Source organism: Hypanus sabinus, chromosome 10 (genome assembly GCF_030144855.1).
Source record: "Hypanus sabinus isolate sHypSab1 chromosome 10, sHypSab1.hap1, whole genome shotgun sequence".
Classification (NCBI taxonomy): domain Eukaryota; kingdom Metazoa; phylum Chordata; class Chondrichthyes; order Myliobatiformes; family Dasyatidae; genus Hypanus; species Hypanus sabinus.
In genome coordinates, this window is record NC_082715.1 from 29955270 (window position 1) to 29981275 (window position 26006).

Below are 26006 nucleotides of genomic sequence, written 5' to 3' on the forward strand. Positions count from 1 at the left end.
GTTACCAATGCTGTTGACCTGAACAGAGCTTACAGAGAACCTGGGTCAGGTAATGCTCAGAGCTCTCTCCTGGGCTGTCCCAGTTTTGCTCAATAGGAGAGATTGGTACTGGCTTGGATGCAGAGATTGCAGGTGGATGACCTAGTTGGGCATTAATTTACTTTTGGACTCCACTGCTGAGTTTCATTGTTTACTTCCCTTTACCATCTTTTTCCCAAGATACCAAGAGCAAATGGGCTTAGTTGCAGGGGCCCCTCGGTTTACGTGTGATGGCATATGATGCAGCAGAAAATTTCCCATTGGAGAGTCCGTGTAGTAAAGGACAGAGGCTTACTCATTGTGGCTGTCTTTGCGCATTGTTTCTTGCCACAGGTGTGGGCTGAAGATGATCTGTGGATTGGCACATGAAAGTGAGAAGCAAGTGATTTTGTCCAGAAAGACTAGATGCATCATGGTGTAATGCACGGGCATCATTCATGCCCTTTGTCCAGCTTGTTCAGACGAGCAGTTGTTGCCATGGCTTACGAAGTGACCAAATTCTGCTGTTAAATTTAAATCTGTAAATTTTAATTTCTGTGTTGGGTTGTTAGCAGTGTAAGACAGTCTCAGTGCTGGTATAATCATTTTAGGGGTAGTTGGGAATAAAATTGTATTAGCTTCTTACCATTGGCAGGATGTTCTGAGCTGAAATATTGCATCATGCTCACAAGTAGATCAAATCAGGTTTCATATTGTGTGAATTTTTTTGACTCGAGGGGAGAGAAATGAGGTGGTGTGAACCAAAGAAGCCCTGATTACATTCATTTTTGATTTGGTAAGCATAAGCTTCCTATTTGTGGAAATAGCAATATTTTTGGAGCCAAGACAAAACTTTCCTTTGAATTGCCAGGGGCAGCTATTATTCTGAGCTGATCTTTATTGGTGCATCTCTGCTATGGAAACTGGTGATGTGGCATTTTCCTATTGGTCACGAGTTGCCAGCAAGAACTTGAGCAAGTCTGCTGCAAGGATTGGCTAAGAAATGTTGTTGCTTAAGAACAGTTGGGTCATATTACCACTGATATCCATAATGTATTTTAACTCAGAGAGAGGGAAGTTGCTTGAGATGTTATATTTCTCTACAAAGATGCCTTGACTGCTCAGCTAAAGGTAACCAATAAGCTGTTCTTTTTCCATGTTCAGCAATTATTCATAATAATTGCACAAAAACCCTTAGTTTAATAAATGTTAACTGGCAGTCTGGGTATTCAGCATGTAGTGTTTTCAAACAGCTCACATTTGATTCCTCTCTCACGCAGTTTCTTCTGTTTTTTTATATATATATATATATATATATATGTTCCCTGGAGGAAACCTGCACAGCAAGTTATGTTAACAATTCAGCTTGTGGATTCTCAAACTTTTATCTGATTTACATCTTGTAGGTGGAAGAAGGCTGGTGGAAGGGAATCCTAAATGAGAAAACTGGGTTGTTTCCATCAAATTTTGTTAAGGAATTGATAGATCAGAATGAAGATGGAGAAACAGATGAAGTGCTGATTGAACCAGGTAAAGGTTTTTGCAAAGAAGCAAATACTGGAAATCTGAAATAAAAAGCAACTGAATTGCTGTGGCATCCGTGGAGAGAGAGAAACTCCACTGGAGGGGATTGCACAAGAAATGGCAACTCACTTCCTCTCTCCTTGGATGCTGCCAAGCCTGAATGTTTTCAGCATTTTCTGTCTTAATTTTGGATGACGGTTTGCATACAAACTATCAGAACTCTTTTTTTTAAAACTTTTTTAATTGCATTTTTAAATGGTTACAAAGTATGAAAAAACAATGTATATAACCCTTACCCCCTCCCCTTAACCCCTCCCCCCTAACTGCCCTATAGAAAAAAAGAAAGAAAGAAAGAATGCCTGGTTGTTGGAAGATCTCCACATGCTCCATGGAATTCATAACAACTTTAATATGTATATTTATTTCTTTCCCCTAATAACCAATTGTTTCATCTTCAGAGCATCTATATATTTAATCCTGTCTTTTGTAAATAAGGGCTCCAAATTTTCAGAAATGTTTCATATTTATCTCTTAAATTATAAGTAATTTTTTCTAATGGAATACAACCATAGATTTCTTTCTTCCAAGAATCTATACTTAAATGTGTATCCGATTTCCAAGTAACTGCAATAGCTTTTTTGGCTACTGCCAGTGCAATTTTTATAAATTCTTTCTGATACTTATTTAGTTTGAGTTTCGGTTTTATCCCTTCAATATCACCTAGTAACAGAACTCTTTAAAGGATAGTCGTTTCTGCAATCATTGTACATATTAAATTGTAAGAGAAAAGATCTCAATTAGGCATTGGGGAACAATAGGTTTCTGCTTATTGAGACCTTACTTCTGGCGCTTTAAGCAGTGCTGCCCAGTACCCCCCCCCCCCCCCCCATTTAATCCGAACCTAATCACGGGGCACTTTACAATGACTAATTAACCTACTAACAGATATGTCGTTAGACTGGGGGGGTGGGCAAACCGGAGCACCCGGAGGAAAACCATGCGGTCACGGGGAGAACATACAAACTCCTTACAGGCAGCGGTTTTTAATTTCACTGGAAGGGCAGATTATGGTTTATCTTCCTGCTATTCAATGTACCCCACCCATCACCTACCTACCTACTCAGTTAGCCAGATGATTAACAATGCATCCTTATTGATGAAGTAGCTGAGTCCTGTCCTGTGCTGAGTCCTTGCCAATTTCTTTCCATATGGCAGTCATTCTCTCTCTCATGACAAAATGCTAACTGGCTGTATGTGAGTGGAGAACTTTTGACCAGGCAGTGCTACCCGATGATCGATAGCTAGCACCTTGGAGTTTATTAAAGAACCCTTGGTGTTGTATTCCATTTACCAGCCGGGAGAACGCTGAGGAAAGTTATGCTGTTCTTTTTGGCATCATTTCAAAGGCAGGAAGTCAAGAATTTGGCTTGTTTTTCCTGTACTTGGGATTGCAAAATGAGAAATTTCAATGGTTTAGTAAGGATGTAACCTCTGTCACAACAGTCCTGCAAGTTTAAGAACTTTGTGTAGCTCCCAAGTTTGCTTACAGATACTAAGAATGTGTAATGATTATAAATCAAGAATGCTCTTGTATTTAATCAAGCTGTGTGTGTTTTTTTTTGAAAGTATAATGGGTAATTTGTTCAGTCCTCAAGTCAGCTTGCAGACTGTAAAGGTATCTAGTCTTATAATCTGGAACGTGATGCTGTGGGCTTTCCTGCTGCTGCAGTCCAGGAGAGGAGATGTCTGAGGCGATGGATGTAGCACACCGTCCGTGCTTGGTTGGAGGCTGACGTTTCCTGTTAGTACTGCCCTCCAGTGTTGGACGGGTGGAACTACAAGCTGATTTGCATGCCAGGGAACACACTGTCAGTTTGCGGGATGTTACTCTGGGACCTGGGCTATGATTTTTTTCGAGTGACTGGAGGCGCACTGTTTCATTCGGCTGTGTTTGTGTATGACTCAATGATAATTAAACCTGAACTTGAGTTAATACCCTTGTGAATTGATTCGCTGAAGATTTGTTTTCTGTGCATTCTGTATTTGAAAATTAATTTGTTATTATTAATGATGACCACATGAGACGTATTTAGTTTTCTGGTTGCAACAGATGTGCACATCAAGGATTTGATTGGATTAGGACCATTATCGCCAACATCACCTTTAGATTCTACAGGAAATGAGAACTCAGCAGGAACAGGAACAACATTCCAACCAAAGAAAATTCGTGGCTTGGGGTTTGGAGATATATTTAAGGAAGGATCTGTAAAACTAAAATCACGATTATCTAATTCTGAATCGGAAGATAAAAAATCAGAAAAGGTAGGCAGATATTTTATTGCTTTTCCCTTGAATGGTCAGTATGCAAAGTGAAGAAAAATGTTGTTCAAAATGAGTCATATTTGCCACATCCATCATTGAAATTTATGGAATTTGGCGATAGATTACTTTTGTGTTCCATGAATGCATTTGTCAGGATTGATTATCATCTTGGCTTGGTATTGGCCTACAGACCTTTTGCATTGAAGGGTTTTTTAAAATCTAAGTTGTGGGTTTGAATCCTACTCCAGGATTTGAACGAAAGTACAGTGTAGTAACAAGGGAGATCTCTGCTGTTGAAGTTTTAACCTTTTGATGAACCCAAGTATTTTTGTGAACGATCATGATCCGTCGCTGGTATTTGAAAGGGATTTTGAATCTCTGCAGGTGTGTTTAACCAGAGTTTGGTCTGTTTTGACAGTATCTGCTTCACTGCTCCTCCTAGCCTGTTGAACTTCCTGGAACTTTTTGTTCTCTGTGTTTCAGCCTTTACAGTGTAACTGAATTTTCTTTGCCCCATTGTATGTGGTTGGGTCTGTAACTCTCCTGACCCAGAGCCTTGTTGCAACTTTTTTTTCTTAAACCTAGCTCTTCCATTTAAATATTCTTCTTAAAACTCATCTCCTTGACCAGAGTTTTACTTGTTTTTCATTTCTCCTTTTGTGGTTTCTTTGACAATTTCCTGTGAATTACTGTAGGACAGGTTAAACATTAAAGATTTCGGTGTTGACTTGTAACAGTGTTGATTATACGACTTTGCTGCTTTCAAATTGGCTGACTCACCCAGTTAGGAAATAGACATGACTACACATGAAAGGTTATGTATTAATTCTTAAGCATTTTTTTAGATCTGCAGTTGAAAATAAATTCCTTTCTTGAACAAAGTGTATTCTGTCCCTTCACTGAGTTTACAGAACATAGAAATCTACAGCATGTTACAGGCCCTTCGGCCCACAATGTTGTGCTGACCATGTAACCTACTCTAGAAACTGCCCAGAATTTCCCTACCGCATAGCCCTCTATTTTTCTAAACTCCATGTACTTATCTAAGAGTCTCTTAAAATACCCTATTTTATCTGCCTCTACCACTGTCACTGGCAGTGCATTCCACTCACCCAACACACACTGTGTGGAAAAACTTGCCTCTGACATCCCCTTTGTACCTACTTCCAAGCACCTTAAAATATGCCCCCTTGTGGCGACTCATTTCCTAGCGTATCCGAACCGACTCTCAATTAGATAGCCTACGGGGGTTTGCGAGCACAGAGCTTTGGAGCCTCTTCGCCATGGGGGGCCGGTTGACAGAGGCTTAAAAGTGAGGCTGAAGTTTTCGAATAAAGTTTTTCCTTCGACTGCAGTTACCGACTCCGTGTCGTAATTTTAGCGCTGCGTGTAGTACACCGCTACACCCTCATGTTAGCCATTTCAGCCCTGGGAGAAAGCATCTGGCTATTCACACAATCAATGCCTCTCATCACATCTATCATAAGGTCACCTCTCATCCTCCTTCACTTCAAGGACAAAAGACCAAGTTCACTCAATCTATTCTCGTAAGGCACACTCTCCAGTCCAGACAACATCCTTGTAAATCTGCTCTGCACTCTCTCTATAGCATTCACATCCTTCCTGTAGGGAGGTGACCGGAACGGAACACAGTACTCCATGTGGGGTCTAAGTAAGGTCTTGTATAGCTTTAACATTACCTCCCTGACGTTTAATAGGCTAGGAGCAGTAGTCAATCTGTAGAATTCTCTGCCCAATGAAGCAGTGGAGACTACCTCAGTAAATATTTTTAAGACAAGGTTGGATAGATTTTTGCATAGTAGGGGAATTAGGGGTTATGGCAAAAAGGCAGGTAGGTGGAGATGAGTCCAAGGCCAGATCAGCCATGATCTTATTAAATGGAAGAGCAGGTTCGATGGGCCAAATGGCCTACTCCTGCTTTTTTTTTATGTCCTTGTGTCAAGCAAACACTATCAATATAGGTGACACTGGTTAAGCGCACCTTCAGAAATTCAAAATTCCCCTCAAGTACCAGCAAGTGATCGTGTTTATAATGATTACACCAAGCAAGCCAAATAAATGGCAAAGCAGTTATGCCAGGACGTCTGCTGTCTAGATTTCCATGTGCCTAAGCCAGTTGTGATTGAGCCTTCCTCTTAATCTTTGCTTATAAGAATGAAAATGAACTCTGATAGAATGACATATCCTCTTTCAACCATCTGCTTGAAGTACCTGTCACCATGGCTGGCAATCCTCTGTTAAGAATGATACTGAGATCTGGATGATGGAGAGTCTGCATTACAAGTTTCATTGATTACTGTCAAGAAGCGCTTTTGGAAGCATTAATTTAAGCATGCACTTTCAGCAAATGGCCCATACGCTGTGACCGTGTGACAGATGCTGAACAACTCCAGCATTTTGATTATTTTGTTTTTGAGATAGGCCCTCAACAGGTCCTTCGAGTCATGTTGCCCAGCAACCCTCCGATTTAATCCTAGCCTAATCATGGAACAATTAACCCACCAACTGGTATGACTTTGGACCGTGGGAGGAAACCCATGCAGTCACAGGGAAAATGTGCAATCTCCGTGCAGGCAGTGGGCGGGAATTGAACCCAGGTCACTGGCACTATAAGAGTGTTGTTCTAACCACTACAGTACCATGTTGGGTAGAGATTCTCTGGGGCTCTGTAAGTGAGATGTTCTGTCAGACTTGTGTCTTGTTGATAAGTACTGAAGTCAAAAATTGTTTATTAAATGTATTAAGTTTTAATTCTTGAAGTACCAGGAAAGATGACTGAGTAAATAAATCACAAAAATTGAAAAAAAATCCAGGAGTAAGTAAGCATTCAGCCAGTTTAATTGAAGAGTGGCCTTGTGTGTCGAATGATAATTAGGCCACCCTCAAGAGTCTTCTATAATGCAACTTCAGCTGCTTTGATCTACACCTATTCATTAATTGCATGCAATTTTATGTAATTTACAGCCATCCATTCCAGCAAGTAATACAGAGATTGTGAAAAATGAAGCAGAAAATAAACATAAAGGTAATGACATTAACGATTTTAAATGACTTTTGATCCGTGTTTCAGATTTAGCAGCGACGGGCGGGTAGATAGCAAACTCAAATGACCAACAGATTCACCTGACGTATCGTATGGTAATTAAAAATTGGTGCTCAAAGGCAGGGAATATTAATCCTAAAACATCTAGTCATGCAGATTTTATTGTATGATCTTTTATCAGCTGTTTTTTTGAGTGGTTTTGTTCCGATGTATATAATAATTTATTTCTGCTGTACTTAAAAATGTAATGCTGCTACCCTCTAGAGGAACTTGTTGTTTCAGCAGTACGTGAATCCAGTTGTCTGTGAAAGCTCTGGCATAAGCTAAGTAGATTAAAAAAAAATGTTTCAGTCTACAACAGTCCAGTTGAAGTGCAACTAAGTAGATTAAAATTGTTAAATATCTCCTTTCATAATGTTGATTTCTGGGGAGTAGAAAATTCCAATCTTGAAGGCAAATTGAGATCTCAAGGTACTCTCTGGTGATACATATGTACTTTGATAATAAGTTAACCTTGAGAAATGAGATGTGTCCAAACTCTTGTATTTTAGTTGCTCCAAATTACCTGCACCTTTGTCCTATTCAGATGAAAAGTTACAATGTGCAGGCCTGAGGGGAAAGAAGTCTATAAATCTGACCCTGTTGAAAGTAACAAACTGTGTTGATGTATCGCAGCAAATGTGACATTGTTGAAAGTGAAACCTGGAATTGGTACACGTTACTACTGGACCCGTAGCTTGTAGTATTGAGAAATGTATATTTTAATTTTAATGTTAGCTTGTGATGGTCAGTTCTTTAAGGCGATCACTGTTGAAATATTTTCCTGACTTTATAACCTATGTGAGAGTAGCTGAATTTTGGAGTTCAGTGTTGTTTTCCAGTTCCTCTTTATAATAAAATTGTCCTCTTTAATTTGAACTTTTATAAATTGTTTTTTTTTTATCTTGCTTGCAACTTCATTGGTGGAATTTAGATTTCCATTAATCAAGCAAAAGTTGAATGTGGGTGAAGAATTAGATGGCAAATTGATAGAAGCAAGAGTGTTTTTTCATTTGATTGTGATAGTATCAGATGAAAATGACTTGAAATTTGCTGTCAAGGTTTTTTTGATGGCCTTAATCTTACCAGTTTGTAGATGAGAATAAATTTAAAATGCTTGTGGGTTTTTTTTTTGCTTAGTCAAATTATTTTGGCATACTTTTGAGCAGGTGAATTTTAAAGCTGAGAAATGGATTAACTGAATTTATTGGTTCAGCTAAAATTTTAAAATTACAAGTTAAGGGCAAGAAGTGGTGCAATCAATCGAGTCAAGTGTGATGTTCTGCTAAGGGAGTTGTCTTGGTGAGTGCTCAGCTGGCTGTAGAGTCTGGTCTGGGATCCACATATTCTAGTGCAGTGAGGGCAAGAGTAAATGGTGGCTGTGATAGTTTTTATTGGGTGTTCAGTTTCTCCTTTTTCAGCTACTGCTTGTTCTCTGCAGCATGGCACAAGTTGCCCTCATGTAGCGTAACTCCTCCTCGAAGAGGTTTCCTCCAGGTGTATCTGCTGAGTGCAGAGTCTTTCCAGTTTTTAGCTGTATGCTGAATTTTGTCAGGTTGATTTTGATGTTCTCTTTGAAGTGTTTCCTTTGCCCACCAGGGGCTCACTGGCCTTCCTTCAACTGGGAGTAAAGGATTTGTCCGGTCATGTCATCGGAAATATGCAGGCTAGGCATCCAATCTATTATTGGAGTTGTTGTTGCTTTATCATGGTGGAGATGCAGTTCATGTTGGAGAATGCTGGCTTTTGTGCGTCTGAGCTTCCAGTGATTCTCAAAGTCTTTCCTAAGCATCTTTGGCATTGTTCCAGGGCTTTCAGAGGCTCTGGGGGTACATCTCCACCCTCAGAAGGTTGATAGGTTCTTAATTAGTAAAGGTGTCACAGGTTAAGGGGAGAAGGCAGGAAAATGGGGTAGAGAGAGAAAAGAAATCCGCCGTGATTGAATGACAGTAGATTCAGTGAGTTAAATGGACGAATTCTGTTCCATTTCTTGTGGTCTTAAAATTTTCAGACTGTTTAGGTTAAGTCATCTTGTTAGAAATCATGTTAACAGAGAAATGTGTAACAAAAGTATTTAATTTGCTGCCTTGGAATTGAATTGATCTGTGGATGTTGGTCCAGTGAATCACTCAAAAACTAATAATAACAAACAAATAAATACTTTGGACAACACTGCCAACATAGTGTAGAGTGTGCCGGTGTTGATGACCTGTGGAATCTAGTGACTGCCGCAGGATGATCTTACAAGCTTAATTTGCCCTAAAAATGTGCAAAATCTTTCTTGACAGTAACTATCTTCTGAATCATGGCAGAAAGCAATGTGAAATAATTTATTCAGTAACTTTGCCTTTCAATTAGTTTGAATTAATAATTCTCCACTTGTATGCCTTTTAAATCGTGGGCCAATAGCAAGAATATGCCATTTATTCCCTCATGCCTGCTTCCCTATTTAATGAGTTCATCCTGTTGGTTTAGGGCAGGGGTCAGCAACCTTTACCACTGAAAGAGCCACTTGGACCCGTTACCCACAGAAAAGAAAACACTGGGAGCCGCAAAACCCGTTTGACATTTAAAATGAAATAACACTGCATACAACGTTTTGTTTTGCCTTTATGCTATGTATAAACAAACTATAATGTGTTGCATTTATGAAATTGATGAACTCCTGCAGAGAAAACAAAATTACATTTCTGCATGCAACAAAAACATTTTGAACTCCAAAAAAAAGACGTTGGATTGAAGGTTACTTTTAAGTAAAATACTCAACGTCTATTTGAGTCCTTCTTGTATTTATGAAAAACGCCAAACTTAAATTTGCCGCCAGCAGCAAACCAAAAATAACGTCAGCCAGCTGTCAACCTGAAAAATAAAAGGACTATTTCACTGAACAATGAAAACATATGAATATACGTAAAATAATAGGCAATTAAAATATTTATCATACTTGGTCAGGTTGACTCACACCTGACAATGCAGTCGTATTCAGTAGGGATGGATCGATGCTTAGGGGAGTGACCGGGAAGGATAATGTGTTTTTTCCCCCTCTGAACTCACAGAAGCGTTTCCCAAACGATGTTTGCATTGCGATGATTGCAGAATGTAAATACTCCGAATTTATCATGTCGTGACCTTGTTTGAACTCTCTCAAATTGGGGAAGTGAGACAATGTGCCTTTCTGTAAATCTCTGGCAAGCACTGTCAACTTGCGCTCGAATGCCAAAACATCCTCCAACATGTGCAGGGCTGTACGTCCTTACCCCTGAAGAGCTGTGTTCAGCGTGTTCAGGTGCGCTGTCATGTCTACCATGAAGTGTAGCTTTTCCAGCCACTCTGGCTGTTCCAGCTCAGGAAAGGTGAGCCCTTTGCTGCCCAGGAAAGTTTTCACTTCTTCTAGACACGCGACAAAGCGTTTCAGCACCTCCCCTCTGGACAGCCAGCGATAAAAACACGTTGTAGCGGTGTGCTACACGCAGTCAGTAAACTGCAGTCAAAGGTAGCTTTATTCGAACTAAACAGCCTTGCTTTTAAGCCTCCCTCAACCCGCCCCCCCATGGGCACGGATGCTGCAAAAGACACGTACTCACAAACCCCCGTAGGCTATCTCCTTTAGCCTGAACGCTGGCTAAATGTGAGCCGGTTCGGATGTGTCAGGAAATGGGTCGCCACAACGTCTTATTTAGATTGTACAAGATCACCATAGTCTTCAAATTTAGAATTACATTTCAAAAACTAGCAAACTAACATAAAATACATTTTAATTAAATACTGACCAATTATTTCCCAAAGCAACAGGGAGCCGCAGCACAGACGTAAAAGAGCCACATGTGGCTCCGGAGCCACGGGTTGCCGACCCCCCGGTTTAGGGCAATCCTTGATACAAGTAATCCTCAAAAATCTAGTGATCATCTGTTGACTGTACTCAATGACCGAGTGCCCACTAGCATCATGAGCAGACAATTCCAAACATTCACTACCATCTGAGTGAAAAGAATCCTCGTCTCTTTCTTGAGTGTTTGATCCCTGATGTTGACTCGTGATTCCTACATTCTATACAAACAAAATTGGAAGAAAATTGTATCCCTGCATTTTCCTGGTCAGTCCCATTTAAGAATCTGTATGTGTCGATAGGATCATTTCCCTGGTGTTTATGAAGGGGTCAATTCAATCTATATCATTTTTTTTCTTGTCACAGTCTTTACCACCACTGCCTTCAAACAAAAATAAGTCCAGTGAACTTGACACTCCTTGTTACAAACATATACTGAACTTCAATAGTTTTTGTTCGAATTTTTTAAATGCTTAACAATTTAACTACTTTGGTTTTAATTCATTTAAGCTCACATTGACACCCCTGTACATTTATTTTTGTAGTGGAGTATTGCAAAGGAGTTTTTGCATATGAAGCAACCAATCCTGATGAACTTAGTATTAAGGAAGGTGATCATATTCTTCTAATCAGTAAGGTAAGCGTTTTCTTGGATAGAAACAGACAAGCAGGCAGTTACTAATAACTTCATAGAAATATCTCTCATTGTGAGGGTTTATAGTCCATATTTTAGCAGTCCTGTTATCGCAATATACAACATTTAAATTTGGGTAACTGATATCATCGGTGTTCCATTTGCATACATAGGGACTGGATAATCGGGAATGATGAAACGAAACTGCTTCATATTTTGAATAAGGTGGAAATACTTCATTTGATGATTTGTTCTGCTATATTGTTTGACGAGTAATAGTGTATATTCAAAGTACTAATCCTAGAGACCTCAGTGATAGCCTTCTGTAACAATATCAGGCAAATGTAGAGGGTTAAGTTCTAGAAAGAGAAAACTGATGTAAGGATTACCAGGAGGAACAAGTCTACACCTTGGACAAAGTGGGCATCATGGTGACTTCCGGCTCTCTGTTAATCTTGATGGTTTTGGTATCAAGCCTGTGTTAATTGTCCTGTTGTTTGGACAGATGCAGCAACAAATGGTTCTGGTTTGTGAGTTCTACTTCCAATTAAAGCTGGCTTGCACTGCTTATAGTTGGCCTGCATTTAAAGGAGAGGGGTGATGTGACTGCATCAGCTGCTAATATTGGTGCAGATTGTGAACCTGATCGAGGGAGAGAGCTGACTCCAAGGTTTTTAAACGTGATACTGAAAACCTTGTAGGATTAAGTAGAAAAGAGCTGCAAGAGGCAAGGATGCCCACCGTACAGATGTTCTGAAAGCAATAAAAGCAAATACCCATGAAGGCCAAGGTTTTATCATTGAGAATCTGATTGCAATACTGCAGATAATTTATTGTCCACAGAATTCACAGAGTCCCTGTTACTCAGTAATCTGAAGTTGAATAATGTCTGCCTGAGAAATTCCCTGGGTATCGGAAGAGTGAGCACCCAAAATGGGAGGATGTCACCTTTCACTTAAACCTGGAGATGCATATCCCAGGCAAAACCACCATTTTTTGGTGTCCCTAGTTGCTCCTGCACTTTCCAAGATGATGCTGGCTTTCTCAGAGGGCATTGAGGCAACCAGATTGCTGAGGGCTGGATTTGCATATAGACCAGACCAGGTAAAGTCGGCAGATTTCCTTTCGTAGAGGATGTTAGTGAAAGGGATGATGGTTAGACCGATCATCGCGATCTAGGAGGATGTATTGGTTTTAGAAGAACTTGTACCAGTGTAATAATGGGATTCCAGGCCTCGGTTCGCCGTGCTGTAGTCCTTGGTTAAGATTCAAGATTACTTAATGGCATTTCCAGATGACAGGTGTAAAGGAGAACAAAATAATTGCTACTCTGGATCTGATGTAGCGTTTTTTTTTAAAAAAAAGTAAAGAACACAATAAATATAAGTACATAGATGGCTTATGTACATAGACTATATGTCCATATAGTGACACTAGGCACATACGTGTCTGTACATAGGTGACTGACAGGAATGATAAAGTAGTGATGGTTGGGGTGCAGAGGGGTGGGTTAGTGGATGGAGGCGTTGATCAGCCTTACTGCTGGGGGCAAGTAACTGTTTTTGAGTCCAGTGATCTCGGTGTGGATGCTACCTAGCCTTTTCCCTATTGGACGAGGGATAAACAGTCCATGAGCAGGGTAGGTGAGGTCCTTCAGCATGTTACTGGCCCTTTTCTCTGACACCTTTCCAAGTGGTAGTGCATGCCAACTTTGAAAAGAGAATCCAGACAGCAGGGAAGTATAAATGATGTTAGGTTAACTTAGAATGTGGCTTATGGAATTATTTATGTAATGTTGGATAATTTAATTTACAAACTGGTGGTGTGACTGACTAAAATGAGCCACACAGAAGCTGTAACTGGAATATGTAAAATCGTTACTTAGCATAGCAGATCTTCTGGAGAGAATATCTATGTCTGCTGTTCTGACAGAATGTTTTATACTTAAACATAAAATAATAAACAATTACAGTTTTAATGGCTATAATTACATAAATAACTTAACTTTTATAGAATTGTATATTTACAATGGGAGCAGATCTCAACAAGCAGAGGGACTTTGAGTATTCAAAAACTGGTGACTGACCTGGAAACTTCTGAGCACAAACTCCAAAATATAGCTTCTTTGGTACAATGTTGAGCAATAGCTCCCTGAATATTAAGTTAGTACTATTTAATAATATATTAATATAATATAATAATTATTAATATTAATAACTAGCCAGAATATTAAGTGACAAACCAGCCCTGTCCTAAACTGTGCATTAAATGGCAGTGTTAGGCCTTTAACAATCCAGTAATATAGGAGAAGATCACTTATGCCTTCCCTAATCTCATTCTCGAGGTTTCAATGACTACCAATTAACATGAACATCCATTTGCTCAATGGTATAAAAACAGCTTGTCGTGATGAAGGGTCTCAGCCCGAAATATCGACAGATGCCGCCTGGCCTGCTGAGTTCCTCCAGCATTTTTGTGTCTATTGCTTGGATTTCCAGCATCTGCAGATTTTCTCTTGTTTCTGTCTCAAAATCTATGATTGATTTCAGTAGGCCTAAATGTTTCAGCTGAAGTTAAATTGTGAATTGATTTTATTTCCTAAAGACTGTTTGTCATTTTAATTCTTGCCTGCAATAATCTCCTAACTCCAGAATAATCCCCTGACACTGGGTTGGACAGTTTGTACTGCCTGGTCTTCCATCGTTGTGTTAAAATGGACACTGATCAATAATGATGATGGAACACTTAGTGACTGGAAATTGAGGCTAAGAATTAGTGTGAGCCATTCACTCTTCAGTGAATGTTGCCTCTTACTGAGAACCCTTTTTGACACAACCCCTTCCCTATCCTCCCAACTTAAGCCTGAAGTAGAATTTTTGCCATTTTTACCCATAAAACTACCCATATTATGTTGGATTATGCTTGATCTTGCTCCTCTATCCCATGCTGTTCCTGCAGCTGCAGGTTTCACAGCCTTTTGAATCCATTCAACCTCTGGGCCTTCCTGCTGCTTCTGTCCCATAAACACCAGTCCCCAAACAGCAGCCAAGTCTCGGGTGGTGAATGCAGAGACCCAGCCCCTATCAAAACCCTTTGGGATTACTTTTAAATGTCTTTGGTAATGTTGAAAAGGATTTAAAGCTATTAAAAATTTACAGGATATCCATGATTTAGGTTAAAAAGTATTTCTCTGAACCCAGCTTTACAGTCAACGTCAACAATGTCATTAGAGTGACTGGAACCCATGGCAGACACGCTGGGGAGACTCCCATGGGCAAGAGGTCAGGCAAGCTGACACATGAAGAAACTCACTATTAGTTCTCCCAGGAACCATTGGCAAAAGCTGTGTGCTTCAGGCCTTTGAATGTAGGCTTGAAGATGCTCTTCAATTGATTTCATGTTCCACTTCTGCTAGTGGAAAGATTTGTCACCCAATCTGTATCATTCGCTTCCCAATAGTCTTTTAAATTGTATTTAAAGTTTAAAAAATCTTATACTCTTCATTTCTTTGTTGTAGGATACAGGAGACAGGGGATGGTGGAAAGGAGAATTAAATGGCAAGCAAGGAGTTTTCCCGGACAACTTTGTTGTCATGGTTTCAGAAGCTGGAAGAGAGGTATGTTTGTGCTAAGCAATAGAGGAGTTCAGGGAAAAGCCTCTATCTTTCTCACTTAGGTAATTACCTTTAATTTGTAAGGTTATGTAATTAGCTTCTTGTGTTCTCGGGGTTCTGCTGGGTCCTAAAGACCTCCAGACTGAGACAGGATAATCCAACCGCGGATAAGGAGGACCGACTATATATTCACTTCATTCCCTTTTCACGTTTCCAAAAGGAAAATTCCTTTCGCAAATCCATAGCTCACTTCCATCTTTATTACAATTTCCAGGGAAAGCTAAACTCTTAGCTGTTCAGTTTTCACCATAGTCACTCATGGTTTTTGAATGTAAACCACTCATGGTTTACACCAGGGGCATAAACACTCATTTGGTTAAGTGTAATACATTCATTGGCAAAACCAAATGCAGGCCAAGTGACTGCTTTGTAGAATACATTTCCTCAGTAGTCTGGGTTACTTTGAATTTCAGCTGCCTGTCTGTTTGATTCTTTGTCCCTCTGTCTTAGGCATGCTACAGGAATCAGCATTGAATACAACAATTTCAGATACTTAGCTTTTCTAATATGCGAAAGAACTGTCCACTTGTAATGCAAGATGAACAGTGAAGAGTATTAAAATTTTTTTGAAGTTCTACAGATGCTGTATCAACCAGCTGGGATTTTCAACATCCATTTAGACTTCACAAATAATTAGTTTATAATATAAATATTTTCCTGTGTTAGCAATCTTTTTTCTCTCCTATCTATGCTCATCATCCCCCCCCCCACCATTAATACTGCCTCCAACCAGATTACCACCCACTGAAACGTCTTTAACTACCTTTTCTCAGTCAATGCCAAACTGTGCCTTCCATTTTTCAATTATTGTGTTATTTCAGTATTTCAATGTTATTGCTAGTGCAACTAAAACTGCAGTGCTTCTTTGAACACAGGTTATAGCTGCACCAAAAGCTCCTTCAAAATTACCCCCAAAGCCAGACCTTGATGATGTAAGTTGTTTCTTTCAATAACCAAGTTCTTTTATGTTTTGTAGCAAGCTTTGGTGTAACTTTAGTACTAATGAGCTGTGCATGCACATTACGTGCATATTTTTAGATAAATCTAAATACTGCAGAACATCAATGCTTTCAAAAGCAGAATTGCACAAATTTTAAAATGTATCATTTTTTGCAAGGTTTAATATTCAGGTCTCATTAGAAAATGGATGATATTTTATGAACATATAGAAAAGAAAATGAATTAACCAAGGAAATTTAAGTCAAATTGTTAATTTTAAACTGTTCATTAATTCCTTTAAATGTATGAGGGCCCTGGTATGTTCAGTGCTCCATTTAATAGGATGGTATGTTTTTTGGAATATTGGTATAAATACTTTACACTTCTACATATTTTTCTGTGAAACAAACACTGCAGCTCCTGAGGGACCGAGTTAGGGAACTGGAGCTGCAGCTCGATGACCTTCGCCTGGTCAGGGAGAGTGAGGAGGTGATAGAGAGGAGTTACAGGCAGGTGGTCACTCCGGGACCACGGGAGGCAGATAGGTGGGTTACAGTCAGGAAGGGGAAGAGGCAGGTACTAGAGAGTACCCCAGTGGCTGTACCCCTTGACAATAAGTACTCATGTTTGAGTACTGTTGGGGGGGACAGCCTACCTGGTGGGAGTGACAGTGGCCGAGCTTCCGGCACAGAGGACGGCCCTATAGCTCAGAAGGGTAGGGTTAGAAGAAAGAGGTCCATAGTAATAGGGGACTCGATAGTCAGGGGCTCAGACAGGCGTTTCTGTGGAGGTGACCGGGAGTCCCGGATGGTAATTTGCCTCCCTGGTGCCAGGGTTCGGGACGTTTCTGATCGCGTCCAAGATATCCTGAAGTGGGAGGGTGAAGAGCCAGAGGTCGTGGTACATGTAGGTACCAATGACATAGGAAGGAAAGGGGAAGAGGTCCTGAAACGAGAGTATAGGGAGTTAGGAAGGCAGTTAAGAAGAAGGACCGCAAAGGTAGTAATCTCGGGATTACTGCCTGTGCCACGCGACAGTGAGAGTAGGAATAGAATTAGGTGGAGGATGAATGCGTGGCTGTGGGATTGGAGCGGGGGCAGGGATTCAAGTTTCTGGATCATTGGGACCTCTTCTGGGGCAGGAGTGACCTGTTCAAGAAGGACGGGTTACACTTGAATCGTGGGCGGACCAATATCCTAGTGGGGAGGTTTGCTAGGGCTACAGGGCGGACTTTAAACTAGTAAGATGGGGGGGCGGGAGATTATTTGTGGAGACTATGGGAGAGGAGGTTAGTTCACCAGTGGAGCAAGTAAATAGACAGTGTGTGAGGGAGGAAAGGCAGGTGATGGAGAAGGGATGCGCTCAGCCCGAAGATGTAGGGGAGAAGAAAGAAAAGGATAATAAATTTGAATGCATTGTTAGGGATGGAAAGAGAGGAGGAGATGGAGAGAATCTTAAATGTATCTATTTTAATGCTAGGAGCATTGTAAGAAAGGTGGATGAGCTTAAAGCGTGGATTGATACCTGGAATTATGATGTTGTAGCTATTAGTGAAACATGGTTGCAGGAAGGGTGTGATTGGCAACTAAATATTCCGGGATTTAGTTGCTTCAGGTGTGATAGAGTAGGAGGGGGTAGAGGAGGAGGTGTTGCATTGCTTGTCCGAGAAAATCTTATGGCGGTGCTTTGGAAGGATAGATTAGAGAGCTCCTCTAGGGAGGCCATTTGGGTGGAATTGAAGAATGGGAAAGGTGCAGTAACACTGATAGGAGTGTATTATAGGCCACCTAATGGGGCGCGTGAGTTGGAAGAGCAAATGTGTAAAGAGATAGCAGATATTTGTAGTAAACACAAGGTGGTGATTGTGGGAGATTTTAATTTTCCACATGTAGACTGGGAAGCTCATTCTGTAAAAGGGCTGGATGGTTTAGAGTTTGTGAAATGTGTGCAGGATAGTTTTTTGCAACAATACATAGAAGTACCGACTAGAGATGGGGCAGTGTTGGATCTCCTGTTAGGGAATGCGATAGGTCAGCTGACAGATGTATGTGTTGGGGAGCACTTCGGGTCCAGTGATCACAATAGCATTAGCTTCAATATAATTATGGGGAAGGACAGGACTGGACCTAGAGTTGAGATTTTTGATTGGAGAAAGGCTAACTTTGAGGGGATGAGAAGGGATTTAGAGAGAGTGGATTGGGTCAAGTTGTTTTATGGGAAGGATGTAATAGAGAAATGGAGGTCATTTAAGGGTGAAATTGAGGGTACAGAATCTTTATGTTCCTGTTAGGGTGAAAGGAAAGGTTAAAGGTTTGAGAGCACCATGGTTTTCAAGGGATATTAGAAATTTGGTTCAGAAAAAGAGGGATGTCTACAATAGATATAGGCAGCATGGAGTAAAGGAATTGCTCGAGGAATATAAATAATGTAAAAGGAATCTTAAGAAAGAGATTAGAAAAGCTAAAAGAAGATACGAGGTTGGTTTGGCAAATAAGGTGAAAGTAAATCCGAAAGTTTTCTACAGTTATATTAAAAGCAAGAGGATAGTGAGGGATAAAATTGGCCCCTTAGAGAATCAGAGTGGTCAGCTATGTGTGGAGCCGAGGGAGATGGGAGAGATTTTGAATGATTTCTTCTCTTCGGTATTCACTAAGGAGAAGGATGTTGAATTGTGTAAGGTGTGGGAAACAAGTAAGGAAGTTATGGAACCTATGACAATTAAAGAGGTGGAGGTACTGGCGCTTTTAAGAAATTTAAAAGTGGATAAATCTCCGGGTCCTGACAGGATATTCCCCAGGACCTTGAGGGAAGTTTGTGTAGAAATAGCAGGAGCTCTGACGGAGATCTTTAATATGTCATTAGAAACGGGGATTGTGCCGGAGGATTGGCATATTGCTCATGTGGTTCCATTGTTTAAAAAGGGTTCTAGAAGGAAGCCTAGCAATTATAGACCTGTCAGTTTGACATCAGTGGTGGGTAAATTAATGGAAAGTATTCTTAGAGATAGTATTTATAATTATCTGGATAGACGGGATCTGATTAGAAGTAGCCAGCATGGATTTGTGCGTGGAAGGTCATGTTTGACAAACCTTATTGAATTTTTTGAAGAAGTTACGAGGAATGTTGACGAGGGTAAGGCAGTGGATGTAGTCTATATGGACTTCAGCAAAGCCTTTGACAAAGTTCCACATGGAAGGTTAGTTAAGAAGGTTCAGTTGTTAGGTATCAATGCTGGAGTAATAAAATGGATTCAACAGTGGCTAGATGGGAGATGCCAGAGAGTAGTGGTGGATAATTGTTTATCGGGATGGAGGCCGGTGACTAGCGGGGTGCCTCAGGGATCTGTTTTGGGCCCAATGTTGTTTGTAATATACATAAATGATCTGGATGATGGGGTGGTAAATTGGATTAGTAAGTATGCCGATGATACTAAGGTAGGAGGTGTTGTGGATAATGAGGTGGATTTTCAAAGCTTGCAGGGAGATTTATGCCGGTTAGAAGAATGGGCTGAACGTTGGCAGATGGAGTTTAATGCTGAGAAGTGTGAGGTTCTACATTTTGGCAGGAATAATCCAAATAGAACATACAGAGTAAATGGTAGGGCATTGAGCAATGTAGAGGAACAGAGAGATCTAGGAATAACTGTGCATAGTTCCCTGAAAGTGGTCTCATGTAGATAGGGTGGTGAAGAGGGCTTTTGGAACGCTGGCCTTTATAAATCAAAGCATTGAGTACAGAAGTTGGGATGTAATGCTAAAGTTGTACAAGGCATTGGTAAGGCCAAATTTGGAATATTGTGTGCAGTTCTGGTCACCGAATTATAGGAAAGATATCAGTAAATTAGAGAGAGTGCAGAGACGATTTACTAGGATGTTACCTGGGTTTCAGCACTTAAGTTACAGAGAAAGGTTGAACAAGTTAGGTCTCTATTCATTGGAGCGTAGAAGGTTGAGGGGGGATTTGATCGAGGTATTTAAAATTTTGAGAGGGATAGATAGAGTTGACGTGAACAGGCTGTTTCCATTGAGAGTAGGGGAGATTCAAACTAGAGGACATGATTTGAGAGTTAGGGGGCAGAAGTTTAAGGGAAACACGAGGGGGTATTTCTTTACTCAAAGAGTGATAGCTGTGTGGAATGAGCTTCCTGTAGAAGTAGTAGAGGCCAGTTCAGTTGTGTCATTTAAGGTAAAATTGGATAGGTATATGGACAGGAAAGGAGTGGAGGGTTATGGGCTGAGTGCGGGTAGGTGGGACTAGGTGAGATTAAGGGTTCGGCACGGACTAGGAGGGCCAAGATGGCCTGTTTCCGTGCTGTGATTGTTATATGGTGTTATATGGTTATATGGTAAACATGTATTTCCACATTTCTTTTTAATTTCTCTTTTGTATTCCACAAGATTCAATTATCTATTTCATCCATTAAGTTAGATTAATTAGTACCTTAATTTGCAAAGTCTTCAAATGTGGAAGCTTATGCCTATGTGAGTCCATTGATTTGGAAAATACAAAAGCTCAACCTTATTTTTCTACTTGCATGTAAAGTGCAAATGAACAGACTATTTTGTTGCTCTGGTAAGCAACACGGAAATTGAATGGTAAACTACAAGTGTGCTTATTCTTGCAAGAGGACAGCAACTAGAGTGACTGACTAGGAACTGGGGTTGATGCCAATATATTTAAATATTTATAAAATATTTGTTTTAGGAAGGGGAATGAAGAATGGTTCTCAGGTCACATTTCCTTGAAGCTAGTCAGCATCCTTAGATCATAAGACATAGCAGAATTAGGCCATTCAGCCCATCAAGTCTGCTCTGCCATTCCATCATGACTGAACCTGGATCCCACTCAACCCCATACACCTGTCTTCTCACCATATACTTCGTTGCCCTGACCGATTAGCAAGCTATCAATTTCTGCCTATGGCACACTGCTAATGAAGACATGCTAAGTACCATTAAATTCATCAGCCATGTCTTTGTCCCCCATCACTACCTCACTAGCATTATTTTCCAGTGGTCCAATATCAACTCTCACCTCCCCTTTACTCTTTATATAACTGAAAAAAGCTTTTGTTATTCTGCTTTATATTACTGGCTAATCTGCCCTCATAGTTCGTTTTTTTTCCCTTATAGCTTTTTTAGTTGCTGTTTTTTTTGTTGGGTTTTAAAAGCTTCCCAATCATCCCACTTCCTGCTCACTTTTGCTACCTTATATGCCCTTTCCTTGGCTTTTACACAGTCCTTAACTTCCCTTGTCAGCCACAGTTGTCTGCCCCTGTCATTTGAGAACAACTTCTGTGGGACATACCTATCCTACGCGTTATTAACAATTCACAGAAACTTCAACCATCTCTGTTCTGCCATCATCCTCACCAGTAACCTCCTCCCATCCACCTGGGCAAGCTCCTCTCTCATGCCTCTGTAACTCCCCCTATTCCACTGTGATACTGATACATGTGACTTGTGCTTCTCCCTCTCAAATTGCAGTATGAATTCAATCATATCATGATCACTGCCTCCGAAGCTCACTCAGCTCCCTAATAAGATGTGGGTTATTACACAACACCCAGTCTAAGATAGCTTTCCCCTGAGCAGGCTGAAGCACAAGCTGCTCTTAAAAAACCATCTAGTCGGCATTCAACAAATTCCCTCTCTTATGATCTGACAACAACCTGATTTTCCCAATCCCCTTGCATATTGAAGTCTCCCATTACAACTGTGTCATTATCCTTATTACATGTCGTTTCCAGCTCCCTTTGCAATTTCGACCCTACATCTTAGCTCCTATTTCGAGGCCTATATATAATTCCCATAGTGTTTTTTTTGCACTTCCACATTCTTAACTCCACCCACAAAGATTGACCATTCTCTGACCCCAGGTCACCTCTTTCTAAAGATGTAATTCGATGTTTTACCAACAGAGCCACACCACTGCCTAGGCCTTCCTGCCTGTCATTTCAATAGAAAGTATATCCATTGAGGTTAAGCTCCCAACTATGGCCTTCTTTCAGCCATGACTCAGTGATGCCCACAATGTCATACTGACCAATCTCTAATTGCACCATGAGTTCATCCACCTTATTACAAATGCTATTAAATACAGCACTTACAGTCCTGCATTCTTCGCCCTTTTGAATTTTGCCTTTTGTGATACAATTTAACTCTTTGCTCTGTCTGCTGTTGTACCCAATCATTGGCTTGTCCTTCCTTGCATTCATGTTACCCGCAACATCTACTCGTAAACCTGCTGGCTCATCCTCAGCTCTGTCATACTGGTTCCCACCCCCCGCTACATCAGTTTAATCCACTTCCAATAGCGCTAGTAAACCTGCCCATAAGAATATTGGTCCCCTCGGATTCAAGTCCAACCCGTCCCTTTTGTACAGGTCCCACCTGCCCCAGAAGAGGTCCCAATTATCCAGAAATCTGAATCCCTGCCCCCTGCTCCAGTTCTTCAGCCACACATTTATCCTCCGCCTCATCCTATTCCTATCCTCACTGTCGCGTAGCACAGGCAGTAAGCTCATGGTTACTCCCCTTGAAATCCTGCTTCTCAGCTTCCTTACTGACTCCCTGTATTTTTTTTTCAGGACCTCCACCCTCTTTCTTCCTATGTCATTGGTACCAATATGTATCATGACTTCCAGTTGCACACCATTTTCAGGATATTGTGGACACGTCCAGAAACATCTCGGACCCTGGCACCCAGGAGGCAAACTACCATCTGTGTTTCTTTTTCACGTCCACCGAATTGCCTATATGTCTCCCTCACTATAGAGTCCCCTGTTACTGCTGCCATCCTCTTCAGTTCCCTACCCTTCTGAGCCACAGGGCCTGACTCAGTGCCAGAGGTATGGCCACTGTTGATTCCCTCCCAGTAGGTTGTTTCCTCCCCCGCAACACTACACAGTACTCAAAATGGAGTACTTGTTTTTGAGACAGACGACCACAGGGGTGCTCTCCACTAGCAGATGTTCTCCCTTCCCTCTTTTGACAGCCAGGCAATATGAACAAAGAGCAAATTTATTGATCAGATGAACTGGCAACTGAGAGATAAATAGATTGGCACTTTGAAGAATGAGAGCATAGAACATTGAAACTTACAACACATTCCGGCCCTTCAGCCCACAATGTTGTGCTGATCATGTAACCTACTCTGAGAAGCTGCCTAGAATCTCCCTACTACATAGCCCTCTGTTTTTTTCTAAGCTCCAAGTACCTATCTAAGAGTCTCTTAAAAGACCCTATTGTATCCACCTCTAGCACTCACCGGCAGTGCATTCCACACACCCACAACTTTCCATGTGTGGGAAAACTTACCTCTGACACACCCCTTGTCCAAATTAACTTGTACACTCTATTCCTGAAATGAAGTTATGGTTTACACTTTTAGACTTCTGTGGTTCTTTGCTTTCGTTAACTGTAAAGCATGTTGAAATGCATGTCCCAGTTGTCACATGCTGCAGGAACCACGGAAGATAAAAACAGTGATGAAGTGACACGCTAAGGTGATAAGTTTAAAGCCAGTTTTACGTAACTTGTTCATGAAATGTCCCTTCGTGGGTGATGTTGCAGTCCAGCATCCAATGGAAAGAACTTAACTTGAGGATAAGATCATTTTTAGTGCATTGATGTAAGATTCAAATCATTGATGAGGACTGGCATCTTCCTTTATGATATTACAATCAAAAATGAGAATGGATTGATAACGAAGCCTCTAATTTAGCAAACCCCACCTTTTCTAGAAATGAAGCAGTGTGGAATACAGAAAGAGCTAATTATAATTGATGCTCTAATAGTTTATTACATTTCATATAGCCCACTTCTTCCAAGTAACTTGTGTATTCCATGTTAGGGTTCACTTGCTACGTATCTTTTCATGCTTCAGCAAAATCAAACTCCACATCAAGTTTTGCCGCCTGCCTTGTGTTGGGTAGATTTATTTTGTTAGGTGTGTTCTTATTTTTGTGACAGATAAACGAATAAAAAGAAATCATGAGATGTATTATTTTAAAATAAAATTAGGAATTCAGAAGAACTAAGTGTAAAAAGTTCCTGTTAGGCATTTATACTAAAAAAAAGTTCAATCCTTTATCGCTGTTTAAATTGTGATTTTATGTTTCTTTACAGAAACCAAAAAAGCCACTGCCCCCTACAAAAGTACAAGGTATGTCCTTATGGCCAGCTGCTGAAGTGTATTTTGCGAGTTTGCGCCATAGGTAACAGATGGGCACTTTGCTTACTGTAAAATTTACAGGAGCCATTCTGGAGAGAAAAGCTACTGATAGTAGCATTTACTTTAAACATTGTTCAAAATGCTACTTGGCCTGTGAATGCTCTTGTCACTGTTGCACTGGAGAGAATCATGGCAGCAACAGTTCACAAAAGCTGAACAGGCAAAACCAGCTTGATTGTTTTTGATGGTGTAGCCGAAACTTTAAAAAAAAGTGCTGGGACTCTGCACAATTCCTTCATCCTGTGGAAAGCTCTTAACCTTTTGATTCTGAGCTTCAGTGTGCTGCAATTAAGCCTGTATCCATTCACGTTGCATGTAGCAGAAAAGTTATTTTAATATGTTTTTAATGAAATAGAGTCATAGAAGAGTACAGAAACAGGGCCTGCATTAAATTCCATCTGCCATTTTTCCACAAATTTGATGATCCAGTTAACCACATATTCATCCAGATCATTGATATAGATGACAAACAATGGATCTAGCAACAGTTCCTGTGGCGCTCCACTAGTCACAGGCTTCCAGTCAGAGAGGCAACGCTCTGATACCACACTCTGGCTTCTCCCACAAGGCCACCGTCTAATCCAATTTACTACATCATCTTGAATGCTGAATGACAGAACCTTCTTGACCAGCCTCCCATGTGGGGCCTTGTCAAATGTCTTACTAAAGACCATGTAGACAACATTCACTGCCTTGCCTTCATCCACATTCCTGTTCATTTCCTCCAAAAACTCTATTGGTTAGACTTAGCCTATCACACAGGAAGCTATGCTGACTATCCTTAATCGGTCCATGTCCATCCAGACACTCGTATATCCAGTCCCTTAGAGCATCTTCCAATAAACTTACCACTATAACTTCCTGGTTTATTTTTAGTGCCCTTCTAAAATAGTGGAACATTAGCTATACAACCCTTTGGTATCTCACCTGTGCCTCTCTGCCTGGGCCCTGGTAACTTCTGGACTTGCCTCCTGCAGTCCGAGGGAACACCTCGTCAGACCCTGGGGATTTATTCACCCTAGTTTGCCTCAAGATCGCCAACACCACCTCCTCTGTAATCTGTACAGGGTCCATGAAGTTGTCACTGTCTCACCTCTATAGACAGTGTGATGCAAAGAATTTGTTTAAGTTCTCCATCTCTTTTTGCTCCACACATGGATTACCCTTCTGATGTTCCAGAGGACCAATTTTTTCCCTTGTCTGTTAAGGCAACCTCATGCCTTTTTTAAACCCCCATGTCTTTCTTAACCCTCTTGCATTTCTTGTACTCCATAAGCACCTTATTTGTTCCTACCTGCTTATAACAGCTATGCCCCCTTTTTGCTTCACCAGTTGTGTTAGTTATTAATGAAAACAGCACATCTCACTACAGGTTTCAATGTTAGTGTGATAAATAAACAAACCTGAACACCGGCAGAAAACGATTAACGTTTAAAAGCACAACCAGTTTGATCATTTCTATACGTACTTCTTCTGAGAGACCTGGGTTGAGATGGAAAGCAGACTGGAAGCCCGATTGTACTCATACGCTGCACCAGATTTGCAACGCTTCCTGGTTTTTCTCGTTTGCTCACTTGATTTTCTTCTTTAGCATCCGTATCTCTTTTTACTTCCTGGAATAAAAACGGCAGAGATGAACGTGGTGTAACAACGTAATGCAAGCAAACTCTTTCAAACACAAGAACTGCAATGAATTTATTTAAATTATCCTTAGCTTTCTACAATGAATTAG

At 40.7% G+C, this 26006-nt stretch overlaps 1 protein-coding gene across 3 annotated transcripts in view; it reads left to right on the forward strand.

Annotated features, from left to right (window-relative positions):
- Window positions 1–26006, forward strand: part of cd2ap (CD2-associated protein) — a 193887-nt gene that overhangs the window by 126867 nt on the left and 41014 nt on the right. For all 3 annotated transcript variants that reach the window (XM_059981583.1, XM_059981582.1, XM_059981584.1), the window contains 7 exons: window positions 1425–1548; window positions 3653–3864; window positions 6850–6910; window positions 11339–11430; window positions 14945–15043; window positions 15976–16032; window positions 24169–24205. In XM_059981583.1, the coding sequence (XP_059837566.1) occupies window positions 1425–1548; window positions 3653–3864; window positions 6850–6910; window positions 11339–11430; window positions 14945–15043; window positions 15976–16032; window positions 24169–24205 (682 nt within the window). The remainder of the gene's footprint in view (window positions 1–1424; window positions 1549–3652; window positions 3865–6849; window positions 6911–11338; window positions 11431–14944; window positions 15044–15975; window positions 16033–24168; window positions 24206–26006) is intronic.